At 35.3% G+C, this 15,039-nt stretch overlaps 1 protein-coding gene across 1 annotated transcript; it reads left to right on the forward strand.

Moving 5' to 3' along the window:
- Window positions 1–699: 699 nt before the first annotated feature.
- On the forward strand, window positions 700–2,404 carry LOC104610723 (putative WRKY transcription factor 40). The gene is made up of 5 exons (XM_010277476.3): window positions 700–905; window positions 1,003–1,065; window positions 1,150–1,467; window positions 1,626–1,742; window positions 1,860–2,404. The coding sequence occupies exons 1-5, from the start codon at window positions 828–830 to the stop codon at window positions 2,223–2,225; spliced, it is 942 nt and encodes a 313-aa protein (XP_010275778.1). The 5' UTR covers window positions 700–827; the 3' UTR covers window positions 2,226–2,404.
- The last annotated feature ends 12,635 nt before the right edge of the window (window positions 2,405–15,039 follow it).

Genomic DNA, 15,039 nt, shown 5'->3' on the forward strand with positions numbered 1-15,039 from the left:
TCGTTCCATCACATGATTTGATCAATGGGTCCCACTTGTTTGATATCTCATCACTTGGGGAGCATCACCAGATTTGATAAGTGGGGCCACCTGGGTTCAATCACATGGTCATAAAATAACCATATGTTTTGATCAAATGGGTCCCACTTGGTTACCCCAATGCAGACCCCAATGGGTCCCCCCACTTGTTAACCCAGACCCTTTCTAACCGTTTGATATCTCATCACTTGGTGAGGATCACAAGATTTGATACGTGGGGTCCCACTTGGTTACCCCCAAATAACAAAGAAAACGTGATAAGAACAAAGAACAGAAAGCAACAGGGGTGGCCCCAGGCCCCAGGCCCCAGACTCCAGGCTGAAGTCGGCGAGATGGAGGATAGGTCAAGATTCAAGATTGAGGTTCAACTTGCCTTTTTCATTTTATTTCTTTTTCTATTTATTTTTTCTGTGGCTCGGTTGGCTTGACTCCAGTGACCACACGACTCTTCCATTTCTTACTTTAATGGCTTTGGAAGGTCAGGATTATTAGGATTATTCTGGGATCGATGGCTCTGAGATGACACCAAACCTGTGAGGCTGTGACGTATTCAAGCTTTCAAATACGACGTCCAACAAGGGGCCCTCCTGTGAATTTCCTCGCAACCAGGCAGGCCGGATCCCAAAATCCTATCCTCTTCTTTCTATATATTCTAACTCCCTCTGGCCTTTCTCTCATTCAATTGAACATTTGGAGATAGCTTCCCAGAGCCAATCAAGCGAAGCTCCTCGTAAACTGTAGACTCGCTCTCGATTGACTTAGCCAACAGCATCGGCAGCGGTGCAGCCATGGAGTCGACTTGGTTGGATACGTCTCTCAGTTTTGACCTCAACGTCAATCCCCACCGACATCTCGATGAGACTCCGGTTAGTAGGACTGCAATTTGTGGACACCCATGTCGTTTGTTGAATGGCTGGATCGCTGGATTAACAGAAATTATTTCCTTTTTGTTAATTTTTTCAGAAGGAAGAAGTACTGTACACTGATTTTCTGGATATGGGGAGGCAGCAATCGGTGAACGAAGATGTAAGTGGGTGTTTGATAAATTTATCCAAGTATGGCAATTAGTTAAGGAGATTGAACTCATGTCTTGTATCTATATATTTTCAGGCTAGTGTACTGGTGGAGAAGTTGAATCGGATGAATGCGGAGAACAAGAAGTTGACCGAATTGCTTACTGTGATGTGCGAAAACTATCAAGCGCTGCAGACCCAATTGATGGATCTGATGAAAAGGAATAACGAAACGAACTTCCCTGCGTCGAAGAAGAGAAAGGCTGAAAGCATGGATGCCAATAACCAGACTGGAATTAATGGCCCCGCAGAGAGCAGCTCCAGTGATGAAGATTCATGCAAGAAGTTCAGGGAAGATATCAAGACAAAGATCTCAAGAGTATATGTTCGGATCGATGCCTCCGATACCAACCTGGTAAGTATTGAGAGATCGATAAAATTCTATATATCTGCTTCTGATTAATTGAAAACTGAAATCTACATCTAAAGAAATAGAGAATTTCTAGAAAGGAAAGAATGAAAAGAATTTCCAAGTACTAAACCATTCGTCTGTTCTCTTTCTGCAATTTACAGGTGGTGAAGGATGGATACCAATGGAGGAAATACGGTCAAAAAGTAACCAGAGATAACCCATCTCCTAGAGCTTACTTCAAATGCTCCTTTGCACCAAGTTGCCCAGTCAAAAAGAAGGTGAGTCACAAGGTTCTGATCTGATGAATTGCGTACTATTACGATAGTTCTTGGCCTTATGGCCTTCAAGGAGATGAAAACTTAGTTGTTTTGGGATGTTTTAATATTTTTGTTCAGGTTCAGAGAAGTGCTGAAGATCGAACACTTTTGGTAGCGACATACGAAGGCGAGCACAACCACCCACACCCTTCTCAAGCTGAGACAGCACTGGGGTCGAGCCACGGCGTAACAATTGGGTCCGTCCCCTGCTCAGCCTCCATCAGCTCGTCAAATTCAGGCCCAACCATAACACTTGATCTCACCCAACCGGGATTGAGTAACAGTGTCAAGAAACCCAACGAGGAGACCAAGCCTCCGGCATTCAAACAGTTCTTGGTCGAACAGATGGCTTCTTCCTTGACCAAGGATCCCAGTTTCACTGCAGCACTTGCAGCTGCTATTTCAGGAAAGATTCAACAACATTCAACAGTGCAGAAATGGTGATGGCTGTTTCTCCAACGAGAAATTTCCATGTAGTTTCGTTTGCTCCTCTTGAGAGCTGAGATTCAAATCATGTAAATAGATTCTCGAAATAACTAAAAAGGAGAGAAAATGTGCTTTGCATTTTATAATCAAATTTGGGGTGTTCATATGTAACCATCATGTTGCATACTTTTGGCAAATTACTTCTCTGGTGTGCCATGATTGAGTGTGTCTTAGAAAGGAGAGAAACAAAAATAGCCACTATAAAGCACCCAATCGCATAACTAGTTGATGCATGCTTGTTCTGGAAATGGTAGAAGTCAAGTAAAAAGCTTGAACAAGATTCGACTGGAGCTGCTTCACTTCTCGTAAACTTTTCAATCTTTCGCTTTGAGGAACCCTTTCTTCCAGTTTAAACTCTCCATGAACGAGGCATTTGTATCAGGGAAATCCTCTGCTTAGTGTTGTCATTCTACTGCTAGAGCAACACTTGATATTTTGATAATGACACTATCAGTCTTTTCTATCTTGTATAACTCCATTCAAGCTGTTTCAACTTTCAACAACATCATCGTCCATGAGATTCTGCAACCATCAATGCATTGTGGAGCTCCTCCATAGTGAGAAGCCCATCTGGATATCTTATAAAGTAATCCAGAAAAACCAGACAATCGGAGCAAGTCTTTGGTCATCCTATTATGACAATAATCATCAAAAGTGGCATTAGGATTTAGATTTTCATTTTCTTTTGTTGTTAATGTTGGGAAATTGGGGTCACTAAAACTTGGAGGAGAAGCTCTAAGATGTGTCTAAAAATATTGTTTTCAGAGTGTTATTTGCCCGCACTCAGTTTCTCTGAGTTTGTTCTTGGGTTATAGGCAAATCCATTCCCAGGAAACAACAAAGCCTTGGATAAGAGTCTGCAACTAGAAAAGTTGAAGAGATTCTCCAAAGAAACATTCTATGAGATAGTAGCAAATTGAAGAGAAAGAGACAAGAGTGATTTTTGAAAAGATTGTATGTATAATTGCTTGATTCACACTCCTTAAATAATTTTTGAAAGTCATGTAGTAGAGGAAGGTGCTGATTTAGAAAATGTTCATTGGTCACACTTGAAGAGTCATGTAATTAACTGTTAATGACTGTTAATTTTGAATAGTGCCTCTTAGTCACACCTAATCGAATTATAACCATTGAAAAATCAACGGTCAGCCTCGCACAAAAAATCAAAGTCGTCCTTTGCAAGCCACACGGGTGCGAGCAAAGTGCACATCTAAAGCGCCTCATTGCACCTTACACATGCATGCACGCATGTTGCGTGGTAGTAAGCCTCCATAATCTCTTTATTTCTATGTAATGTAAATAAGCTCCTATTTAAGAACTCAAAACAAGTTTTGCAATTTTTCAATGTAGGACAAGTTGAAAACTGGTTTTAGTAAGAGAAAAAACTATTTTCCAAAACATGTGTGCAGGTGTATTTTTCATGTAATTGATCAATCAAATCCCATTTTAATCTCTAATGAAATTAAAATCCAATAGTTTATATTGTCAAAATCGTGTCTCTAAGTTCTAATGCTTGGCCCATTTTCACAATGGGCCGATGTATAGGGTATTAGGGTTTGTGTGAAACTAAACAACCTTTGTACTCCAATGTTTTTTGATAGAGTGGGTTTCTGCTCTTCCTTCTCCTATGGACCTAAACTCTTCAATTGCCGAGTTTTCATTTCCTTCTGTTTCTCTATTTGCCAATCGTTTTAGATATTCCAACATTAAGTCATTAATGGTTGCTTGACATTTCACTTGGTTGACTGGTAGTTGCATGGCATTGCTGCTTATGTTGTATATATATAACCTTGAGTCATCAAAGCCTTTCTGACTCAGCTTGGCCCGGTCACCCTATGCTACTAGTGCTTCAAAAGGCGAAACTCTCGTCGTAGTTTGGCGACCTAAGGGGCGGACACTTTTTGTTATCTAAAGGCGAAGAAGCTCAGGCTATGCACAGCCATTTTCTTGTTGAGCGTGCTAGCGCCAAACTATACACCAAAGTGGCTTCGCATGCTTGGGCGAACACTCGGCCCACCGGGTGAACATGTCAGGCTTCTACTCTGTGCACCTGCTGACACCTTTTGAAGCACTTTCTAGTGTGAACCGAAGCAAGAAACAGAATGGCACGAAAGCCGTTGCGTGGCGTTTTCTTGCTGTTCTAATAGATTTTTATTCTCTAATATACCCTTTCACGCAAAAGTCCATCAATCTTGAAGTGTGGACAATTATAAACTCACCAATACTTTGTGCTGAAATTTAATTTATAATGGAAGAGGTACGCCACTTGGCCAATACCATCTCAAGGAACTGTTCACCCTAAATAGGTGAGGTCCCTCCTGAATAGATTTTAATTCTCTAACAAAAGATAAGTTAAGAAATAAAATTGAATAAACGAACAGAATTTGTTCATTGGATAATTCATAATCAACTACTAGAACTGAATTATAGAAGTAAAAAGAAATCAGTTTTCAGGAATTGAAAAAGTTGTGGACCCCTGAGCTAGATTGAAGAAAATGAAGAATCAAGAAGCTACTCAACATCCTAGTTCAAAAACTAAATCGAGAATAAATATTCAAAATTAAGAAATTCTTGTTATCAAAGGGAAAAACAATTAATTTTAGTTGAAAAGATCTAACTTTGATTTTTGACCATAATGAATGGTATTCAACATCACTAAAGCAGTAGTATGTTCACGAGCATGGAAATAAAATCCTTGACCGATGATAACTGAATCTCACCCATATTTACATACAAGATTCATTACCTCAAAACAAATCTCAATAAGAATACAATTCCCAAATACGTAGTTTGGTAACAGTTGGGGTTGACACCAGAAAGCTACGTAATTCAATCATAATTCTTCCAAACTACATCGGTTTACCCCATCAACTGCTTCTCAAATAGCTAATATGAAGAGTTGAAGACAGCAAAATGAAGATATGATCTCAAAAAATAATTGAAAGTTGCAGAACTAAAATTTCGAATTCCCTAAAACTAATAATTATTCGGGTAAAGCTATTGGACTAACTAAAATTTATCTCTAAAATAAACAGAGACTATTTTCTATTTTTGAGGGAAAGCAATGGTGACTAAAAATGTCAACGTATATCCATCGATATTTTAAAAGTTGCATTTTTTTAATTTTTATTTTTTTAAAAATTTCAGAAATGGGTTATTTTTATGTTACTTAATTGTGAAAAAAGATTTTTTTAAATATTTCAAAATAAATATATTAATCACCAAAAGATACAATATGATACATCCAATACGAAATTTCAAACCTTGAGTTCTTTAGTACTGCAAGTAGTACTATATCGAAATTTTGAACTGTAAGTACGAGTAGTACCTTGGAATGGACAAATGTCCTACATCAGCCTTTACCTTGGCCCAAGAGGTGTTATGAAGGAAAAATCAATGTGGGTAAGGACCTCAGAATACACAATGGTGGAGACCTTGGTTATTCTTTCATAAAACTGAGTTTAATCTTTAACTAACAGAACCATATCATAGTGGTCAAAATTCACCGTTTACAATACAATTCGCGATTCAAATCATGAATCCAAAATGGTTTTGATTGAAAATCTTACATTGATTCTTTTTTTATGCAAAAGCGATCATTAGTTGAAATATATGATTTGGTTCATCCATCGATCTTCAATTCATGCAATTTGGATCAACAAAATGATCCCCTACTTAGAGCACGAAGTACTTAAAGGCTGTGTTTGGTTGCAATGCAAATAAATTTGCACTGATGTAAAACTGTGGCAGTACAAATTATTCGAGTGTAAATTCTGCCTTATTTTTGTTTATTTTGTTTTGATTGCAGTATAAATGAAATAAATTAAAACTTGAAGCAGAACAAAATTAACCAAACTCTCATACATTTGTACTAGTATAAATAAAATTGCATTTTAACCAAACACAGCCTAAGGTTCAAATTGAAAAGAGTACAAACACAAATATATATAAAATAACACAAAATACAAGATTTTGCACTCTACATATTTATATCTGTGCTCCTTCCAAAGTGAGCCTAAACTACATCCATTTTATTATGCCCACAGTTTCTGAAGTCACTCCTGACATGCTTGAATATATAGCCAAAATACTCTTCTGCTCAAGGTCCCTTCACACTTGATCTCTAGAAGGTAACCTAACATTGACCTTTGATCAACTTTCAGTTCTAGCCACAACACACCTTAGTCCTCTATGATTTGCGGGTCTGGGGCCTCATGAACTTCTAGTCCAACATAATAATCCAATGGGCCTTTGTTGATTTAAAATTTCTTTGAATGACGAAGTTTGGGGAAATGAAACTGAATTGAAATGAAAAATTTTTCATTGTTTGATATAACTTCCCAGAAAAATCAAAATAGTCATGCTAGAGTTAGAAACTTTCAGTGGAAACCCAATTTAAAAATACACTCAGATCATGGACTAATGGGCTTCCATTGAAAGTGAACTTTGGCTCTTACCCTTTTTAATAGAAACATAAGAAATGACCAATAACAGCCTTAGCTAGAATAATTGTCATACATTTGGGACACCAGCTGGACCACCCAGAGAAATTTCAGGAATCTAGTTTCTTAGTCATAGCTCTATATTCGAAGTCCAAGTTATACTAAGTTGTATGGTCCACTTGATGTGAATTAAAGTTTTTGTTTGACAGATGGAAACATACATTCTACCTATAGCCAAAAAATAATTAATTGAAGATAGTTTTTAATTGAAATTTAATCCTATCCCAGTTCCCCAGTTCCTCACCTCTATTTGTTTTTCACATTATGAAAGCTGGAGAGAGAGAGAGAGAGAGAGGCATCCTTTCTCAGAAAATTTCCGAGTCTTGGTATGGGTTGCCGCCGAGCAGGCTGATCTGATCAGTGAGGCTGAGCATCAACAAATGATGCATAAGCATATAATGCTGAAGGAACCCAGATTTCCTACTCATTTTTTCTACCCACTCTCTACCCGCTGTGGATTGCAGCCACACATCTCTTAGTTCATAATAGATATGTACGGCTCCAATTCACGGTGGGTGGAGAGTGAATAGGAAGAATGAGTAGGAAATCCCGAGTGATGCTGAATTTCAATTTGGAATGTTTATGCAAAAAATGTGTTAAGTATGGATGACGTGGAGTGATATTATTGGTTAAACAGCCCCTAAATTAAAACAGCATCAAATGGAGCTAATCCGGACTCTTAATTCTATATTTTGCAACACATTGCATAGATGAGAAGTTCCCAACAACCTAGAGAAACACAGAAAGATGTAGTCCAAAGGTTTGTGTTTTCAATATGGGCTAAGGTGCTGCATAAACATTTTAATAACATGGTAATGGGATGAAAGTTAAAAGGGGATCAGTGATTTCCATAATAAAATAAATAAATAAAGAAAAGGGAAAAGTTTATATCGATCAACTCTGGTTCTACACCATTTGTGAAGTATGGTGCCTTTTCCATTTGTAGCTAGAGTCCTACTTGTTCACTTCCGAGGCATTTATATATTTTTCCTCTTCTTTTGTTAGAATCATAGAGCAAGAAGAAGAAGAAGAAATATAGTATAGCCCTTTTCCATGCATGACTTAGAGCAAGAGGTGGGGAGGACTATACAAGTTATATGCATACCTACTTAGATGTGTATAAGAAATTTGTCTGGAAATAAGTTTAGGAATTGATGAAGCATGCAGAAAACTAGAATTTAATTAGGTGATGCATTTAGAAAGCCTGAGGAAATCATGTCTCATAGATATAGATGTAGGTAAGCAACATGGGCCGGGTTTGGATCGGGTTGAGTTCAACTCTACTCCAACCCAATGTGTTAAAACGTCAAACCTAACACAACCTGGTCATGAGATCGGGTTAGTTGGGTTGATTCAAGAGTTAGAACTTTGCCCAACTTACAAACAAATGCATGTGTAGGCACATACATCATTTTATAGAAATCTTTTAAAATAAAACCACCCTTCGTCACCAAATATGGTTAGATGGGCCCAATCCAATAGTTGCATCCTAGTTAGATGGGATTTTTTTTTCTATTAATTATTTTTTGCATGGATAGACAAATTTCTTATTGGTTCAACCAAATATGCTCAGTAAGAGAATCACAAGAGCATTCCGGCCAAGGCTTTTGTGGGGTTTTGGGCTTACTGGTCTGTTAGGTCTCGGTGGTCGGTGGTCGTGGTGGGTATCTTTGGTTGGTCCTTTTGGTGTATGGGCATGTTGTGTGTTTTCAGTCAAGCCATTTTTTGTCGTTTTGGCTTTTCTGGGGCTGGGTTTCTTCTGATTTGTATATTATTTTCTTTATTTTAATATATTTTGTCTCACCTTTTCTAGAAAAAAAAAAGAATCATTTCACATGTTTGAACTTTGAAGTAATGTATTCAAAGACTTATTTGTGTTTTTACCTTCAGAAAACAACCTTTACCAAACATATTTTTACGGTAAAAATACAGAAAAAGCCCAAAAACATGCTGTGGCTTTGGGCTTCGAAAAATACAAAAACAAAGGTTTATTTATCCAAACACAATCATCGTACGAATTTAGCAGTAGTGGCAAATTCGTTAATACTAATTAATGGGGATCCCTTGCTATGCATGGGCATTGTTAAAAGAATTTTAGGAATAAGAAGTTAGCGGTGCAACTTGGTTGGATCCAATCCAAGCCTGGCCTTCTGTTCAATCAAAGTTTTTGCATAAAGTTGGACTTGGGCCCTAATATCAATCCAAGCCTAACCTAAATTCAGGTTGGTCTTGGGTAGATCAAGCCTGACCCAATTTAATTTTGTGTGTATAAACACACACATTATCAATTCATTCTACTTAGAAATTGGGATACCAAACACAATACACCTAAGCCCAAGCCCAACTCGAGATTTTGGGTTAAGCTTGGGTTGTGCCTAGGTTGGTAAACTTGGATTTAATCATGAGTTGGGCCAAGCCCGAAATCAAGGTCTGCGATTTACGGTTGGCTTGGGTTGACCCTCAAATCCGACCCACCCCACCCAAGTTGCACCCCTAGAAGGGGCATTGTGACATTCTAATTGTATTAGTCTTTATTTTTATTAAATTGTTTTAGCGTTACAATAATTAAGCTTAAAACTAATAATTTTATCAAAAAATTTGTAGTATCATTTGATATTCTTAATGAAATTTAAATGGATATCAAATTATAGGATTTAATTTTGAAACTAAAACTTTCTTACTTTTTTGTTGTTTTATTAATAAACATATATTAATTTGTATTAAATTTATTTTCTAATAAAAGCTTATACTAATAAAAAATATTAAAAGAAGTTTTATTAGATCATATTATTTTTATCTATAATTTTTATTACATTATTAATAAATTAGTTAATTAATTAAATAAGATTTAGGAATTAAGTTATAATTTAATTAATCTTTTTAATTATATAATGACTTTCTAAGTTAACTAAATTTATTAAGTTAATTGATGTAATTAAGAAGTTAGTTAATAATTTCCTAAAAGTAACTGGTTAAATAACCTTATACAATTGGGCATATACAAAGTTAACTAATAAATAATTAATTAATCTTAGTTAATTAATTTAATTTAAATTAACTAATTGAAAATTATGTTATTAATGACTTAATTATGTTATAATTAATTAACTAAGTAGTTTAATTATTTAAAAATAGTAAAAAAAAGTTCACTTGTACGGTGATTGGGTTGACTCTTATTTATCTTTAAACGGTTAAATATTAACATGAAATGGAGATAATATATAGAACTATAGATAGCTGCATTAATTAGTTGGATTGACATGAACTAATTTAAAAGATCCTATAAATCAGGAATGTAATAGGTGGGGTTCTAGTGAATGAAGAGGGTAAATAAGAATACTGAGTTTGATTTTTTGGAGGTAAGGTTGGAGGAAAGATTAGAGGGGAATTGGAGTATTTATTGGTTGGTTGGTTGGTTGTAAAAATGACGAACTAAAAAAATCAAAAATTCAAAAAAAAAAAGACACTTGAATCATTTTTCTTGCACTTCAGTCAATACATGATACCTTTTATATGTATAAATACCAATGTGCCATGTTAATGAGAACACACATGTAATGGGAGATTGTCACATGTAGAAAGGAAGTGCATAAGAAAAGTGTAGGGAAATACCAAAGTAGTGAATAGGATCCAAGTAGTAAGTGATTTATCCCCATTACACGTACCCATTTATATGGGAGACCAAATGTGTAATATGATGAATATATAATATTAGATATGTGTTCAATTTTTTAAGAAAATTATTTATATTTTATATTTTAATATATTTTTAAAATTTTATTTTTTAATTAAGATATAATGGATTAACCCATTTAACCCAAGCAATTGAATCAATAGCTCACCACCCAAATGAAACAATGGTTTTGTATCTTAGTAGTTTTAAATTCTGTGATTCATTTCCATCATTAATAAATGTACTTCATATTTGCCATATTTATGATTGTTTAATATGCTGATTGTATAATACTTGATACGCGCCCAACATTTTTCTACAAAATTTCTTGTCTTTTTGTCCTTTGTTTGTTTTTTTTAATTTTTATTTAATTATGGATCATGGGTCAACCCATTTAACTTGGAAGGTTGAAAATTGAACCCATTACCTAAATGGAAAATAGTCTCATTTCTATGTTGATTTTAAAGAACAGAAATTTTTAGATCATTAAAATTTAGGGTTAAATACTTAATTAGTGAATTTTTTACTAAAAATTAGTAGAATTCAATAATAAGAAATAATAATGATTCAAGTATGGATTCAATGAGAGAGAATGAGTTAGCACCTTAAGTATAGATTTTATTGTGACCCCATTCTTAATTTTAATAATAGTATAGATCTGCATACTTGGTTCCTGTCTTAATCAGATTGAAATATCAGAAACCAGTCCTGACCCAGAACTTTTATAATCAGTTCAGTTATATATAGGATAACTCAACCCGTTTGACAGCTCTAAGATGGTCAATAGATCAGGTCTGGTTCGGGATGGGTGTACCAGTCCCAAACAACTGGATAATCGGGTCTGACTTGATTAGACCCAATTGTACTTTAGATCTATAATTACCTTTCATAATAACAACTTAAAACTTTATTTTTGATAATATAACCTCAATGGAAATAACAGTAAAATAGCAAACTTGTTATATGTTGATAAAACAAGTGCTTCTAACCAAAATTATAACAAAATTTACAAGAAAACAATCAGGAGGCCTTTATATGTTTAACTATATAATTGGTTCGGAACACTATGAACCAATATAATGGATTTAGGATGCATTTGGCATTCCTTATTTTAAGGACTTATCCCCTTTTCTCCTTATTTTACCATTCATTCATAGGGACATTTTAACTGTAAAAAAGGAGATAAGTCCTTAAAATAAGGAATGCCAAATGCAGCCAAATTAGGCCATGTTTGGGAGTGCTTAATAATAAGTGCTTGTTTGGTCCATTAAGCACTTATTGCTATTTGGCAAATAAGTCCGAAATGTGTTTATTTTAAAAATAAGGGCTTATTTTTTAAACCCAAATTTTAAGTTTTTTTAAGTGTTTATACAATGCACTTATTCAATTTTTTTTGCCAAAATTATCCCTATTTGAATTTTAAAATACCACTTATAAAATTATCCCTATTTGAATTTTATAAAAGTACTTTTATGATAACACTTTTACGAAAACACTTTTATAAAAATAAAAGTACTTTTTATGAAAACACTTTTACAAAAGCACTTTTATGAAAGCATTTTTACAAATGCACTTTTATGAAAGCACTTTGTAAAAGCTATTGTAAAAATGCTTTCATAAAAGTATTTTCTTAAAAATGCTTTTGTAAAAGTGCTTTCATAAAAGTACTTTTATAAAAGTAGTTTTATAAAAAAAGCTTTCATAAAAGTACTTTCTTAAAAGTGCTTTCAAATGATATATTTTGAAAATTTGAAAGAAAATGAAAGATATAATATTAATAAATGCTTATTTAAGTGCTTATTAGAGAAAAAGGCTACCAAATGCCTAATATAAAATAATTGCTTATTTTTTAAAATAAGCACTTGAAAAAGTTGGGTGCCAAATGCAAATAAATGTTTATTTCAAAAAACACTTGTTTTTGAACACTTATTTTTAACTTAATCATTCCCAAACATGGTCTTAGTCAGTTTGGTTTTGTTAGTGAACTGATCCATTGACAGCCCTAGGTCATCCCTGCCATGGGGCCCACTTCGCCTTTTTTTAAGCTGAATTTTAGCTCTAGCTGATTCTTTTGACAGATGGGATACGTAGGGAGAAGAACTGAAGAGTTGCACTTGCATTGATCAATTTGAGCAGGTAGTAGAGAATGCATGAAGAATCTAGATTGAAGTTAAGGCAGAGAAACTGATATGAGAATGACAGGGAAGAAGGGACAAGTCAGGAGTTAGGAGAAATCTTTTACATATTCTTTCGCTTCAAACACATTCCAAACGTTAGACCAGATCCCCTTTGAACAGCTTTTGTGCACTAAGTAAGGATGAAACTTAACTAGGACATATTATTTTCTCATTTTATCATGTTTTGACTCAGTCCGATACCAAACCCAAGTCAGATCGATCCATGTATTTGAACCCTGATTTGTATCCCTAGTACACATGCAAATATTAATATATGAATAGGGACACTATTTTAATTTAGGGCTGTCAATGGATTGGGTCTGGTTTGATAAATCTGATTCCAAAATCATAAATCCCAATCCCCTGCTAACATGGTGTTTGGTTCCGAGGGCATTTATTCAATAAACGCCACCACCTAGGCGCTACTTCAGCAGTTCTCCTCTCTTACTCTTCCATACGTATCAAGAATGGCAAAAGTGGACTTTGGTTTTTGTGTATGCCTACTGTTTGGGGAAATTATTTTTAAAGCTTCTACAAATGGTTAGATGTTTTTTCATTGTTACGCTGATGGGAGTCTAGTGGCGCCTAATTGTCATAAACGATTGTAGTTATTACCTTTCTCAGTTTTTCGAACAAATAAAGTAAAACATTGAATGAAAAAACGTAAACAAAACCAAACACATACTAAGTGATAGACGCAAAAATGACCCTCCTTATCGGGTCTGATGGAATAAGACCAACTGGTCACAATTAAGACTTGAAATTCAGACGTAAAGACAAACCCAGCCCCATTATCTATCTGTTTGGGAGGGCTTTCACATAACAACTTTTGGTCATCATTGTTTTCAATCTGCCATTTATCTAGATGGTGGAATCATTTAAATCATCACTTGGTTTTATTTTTACTTTCAGATTTTTTTAAACTTGCTATTTGGCAAAAAAAACTATGGACTTGGTCAGAGACCCATTGACTTGGGTGGTTGAACAATTGATCCTATAGTGGCACCCCATCTAGAGGTGTAAATCGGGTTGGGCAGTGGGCCTGGCACAGAGGTATGTGTCGTGCTGGGCTGGGGGTTTGAGGCCCATGGGCCGGCATGGCCCGTAGCACGTGATGGCACGGCACGACCCGCCAGGCCCATATAGTCATTGCCCCCCCCCAAAGGGGCCCAACAGCTAGTTTTAGCTTTTTAGGGGGTTTTTTTACAGAAATACCCCCCAATAGCTATAAACAACCATATTAGGGGGTATTTGTGTATTTTGCTTATGGGGGTTGAAAAATGACATAAATGCCCCCCGAACAACTATATAACAACTAGTTTAGGGGGCATTTTGGGCAAAGTTACAAGTAACTTTACAATGACCAAAATACCCCTCCCAACAACTAAATAACAGATAGTTTTTGGGTATTTTGGGCAATTGAATTATGTTCAATTCCTATAAATAGCCCTATCTTCCACCATTCTCATAACACCAATTCAACAATTCTCTTAATCGCTTCTCTCTCTCTCTCTCTCTCTCTCTCATACTCATACATTCTCAATTATCTACAATCTGAGAAATTCTGATTAGATGATTGCCTGATTCTGCATTCTCCAATTCTCAAGTCTCAATTTTATTGAAGTTTTGACTTTCAACAAGAAGAAAGCTTGCTCAACCAGCACAAGTATCTCAATTTGAGAGGCTTGGACGTTGAAAGGCTTCAACTGTTGAAATCAAGTTGGGATTTTGAATCGGCAATCCGAGTAAGTCAAATTAGATTCATTTTTATGTTTTTAGAATTAAAAAAAAAATGGTTGGCTCTTCTGAAAACCGATTCCCCAACATATTCACCATTGATGATATTCAATCGCATCATGATAGTGTTAGCACTGATGCGATTGATGTCGATGGAAGTGGAATTTTCACCCCCGATAGTAGTGATACTAGGGGAAAAAGGAGGACTTCTGAGCTGAATAGCCTAGTTTGGAAAGTTTTCAAAGTAGAGGATATTAAGGGGAAGGGGAAAAGGGTTGTTTGCTAAAAATGTAGTAAAGGCTTTAGTTATTGTAGCAATGGTGGTACGAGTCATTTGAGCAAACATCTACTCACACATGAGCAAGAGAAAGATGAAGGGAGAGAAACAACACAAACACAGATTGGGAGGGGGACTAGTTTTGGTACTTTTAAATATTCACAAGAAAAAATGAGACAAGAACTTGCTAAGTATATTGTACATGCAAAACAACCATTTATATTAGCTGAACATCCAAAGATAGAAAAATGGTTACATAGTTCTATAAACCCACAATATAAAAAAGTTTCTAGGAATACTATAAGAACCGACGCTTTAAAATTTTTTTATTCATATAAACAAAATTTAATTTCTTTGTTAGCAAATCTTAATTCTAAAGTTGCAATTACTTCGGATGTTTGGACAT

Source organism: Nelumbo nucifera, chromosome 8, assembly GCF_055504915.1.
Source record: "Nelumbo nucifera cultivar China Antique chromosome 8, China Antique-T2T, whole genome shotgun sequence".
In the NCBI taxonomy this organism is placed as follows: domain Eukaryota; kingdom Viridiplantae; phylum Streptophyta; class Magnoliopsida; order Proteales; family Nelumbonaceae; genus Nelumbo; species Nelumbo nucifera.

Coding starts and splice junctions, on each gene's coding strand:
- LOC104610723 (XM_010277476.3), top strand. CDS start 828: ATGGAGTCGACTTGGTTGGATACGTCTCTCAGTTTTGACCTCAACGTC. Junction 906..1,002: donor GACATCTCGATGAGACTCCG/GTTAGTAGGACT, acceptor TAATTTTTTCAG/AAGGAAGAAGTACTGTACAC. Junction 1,743..1,859: donor GTTGCCCAGTCAAAAAGAAG/GTGAGTCACAAG, acceptor ATTTTTGTTCAG/GTTCAGAGAAGTGCTGAAGA.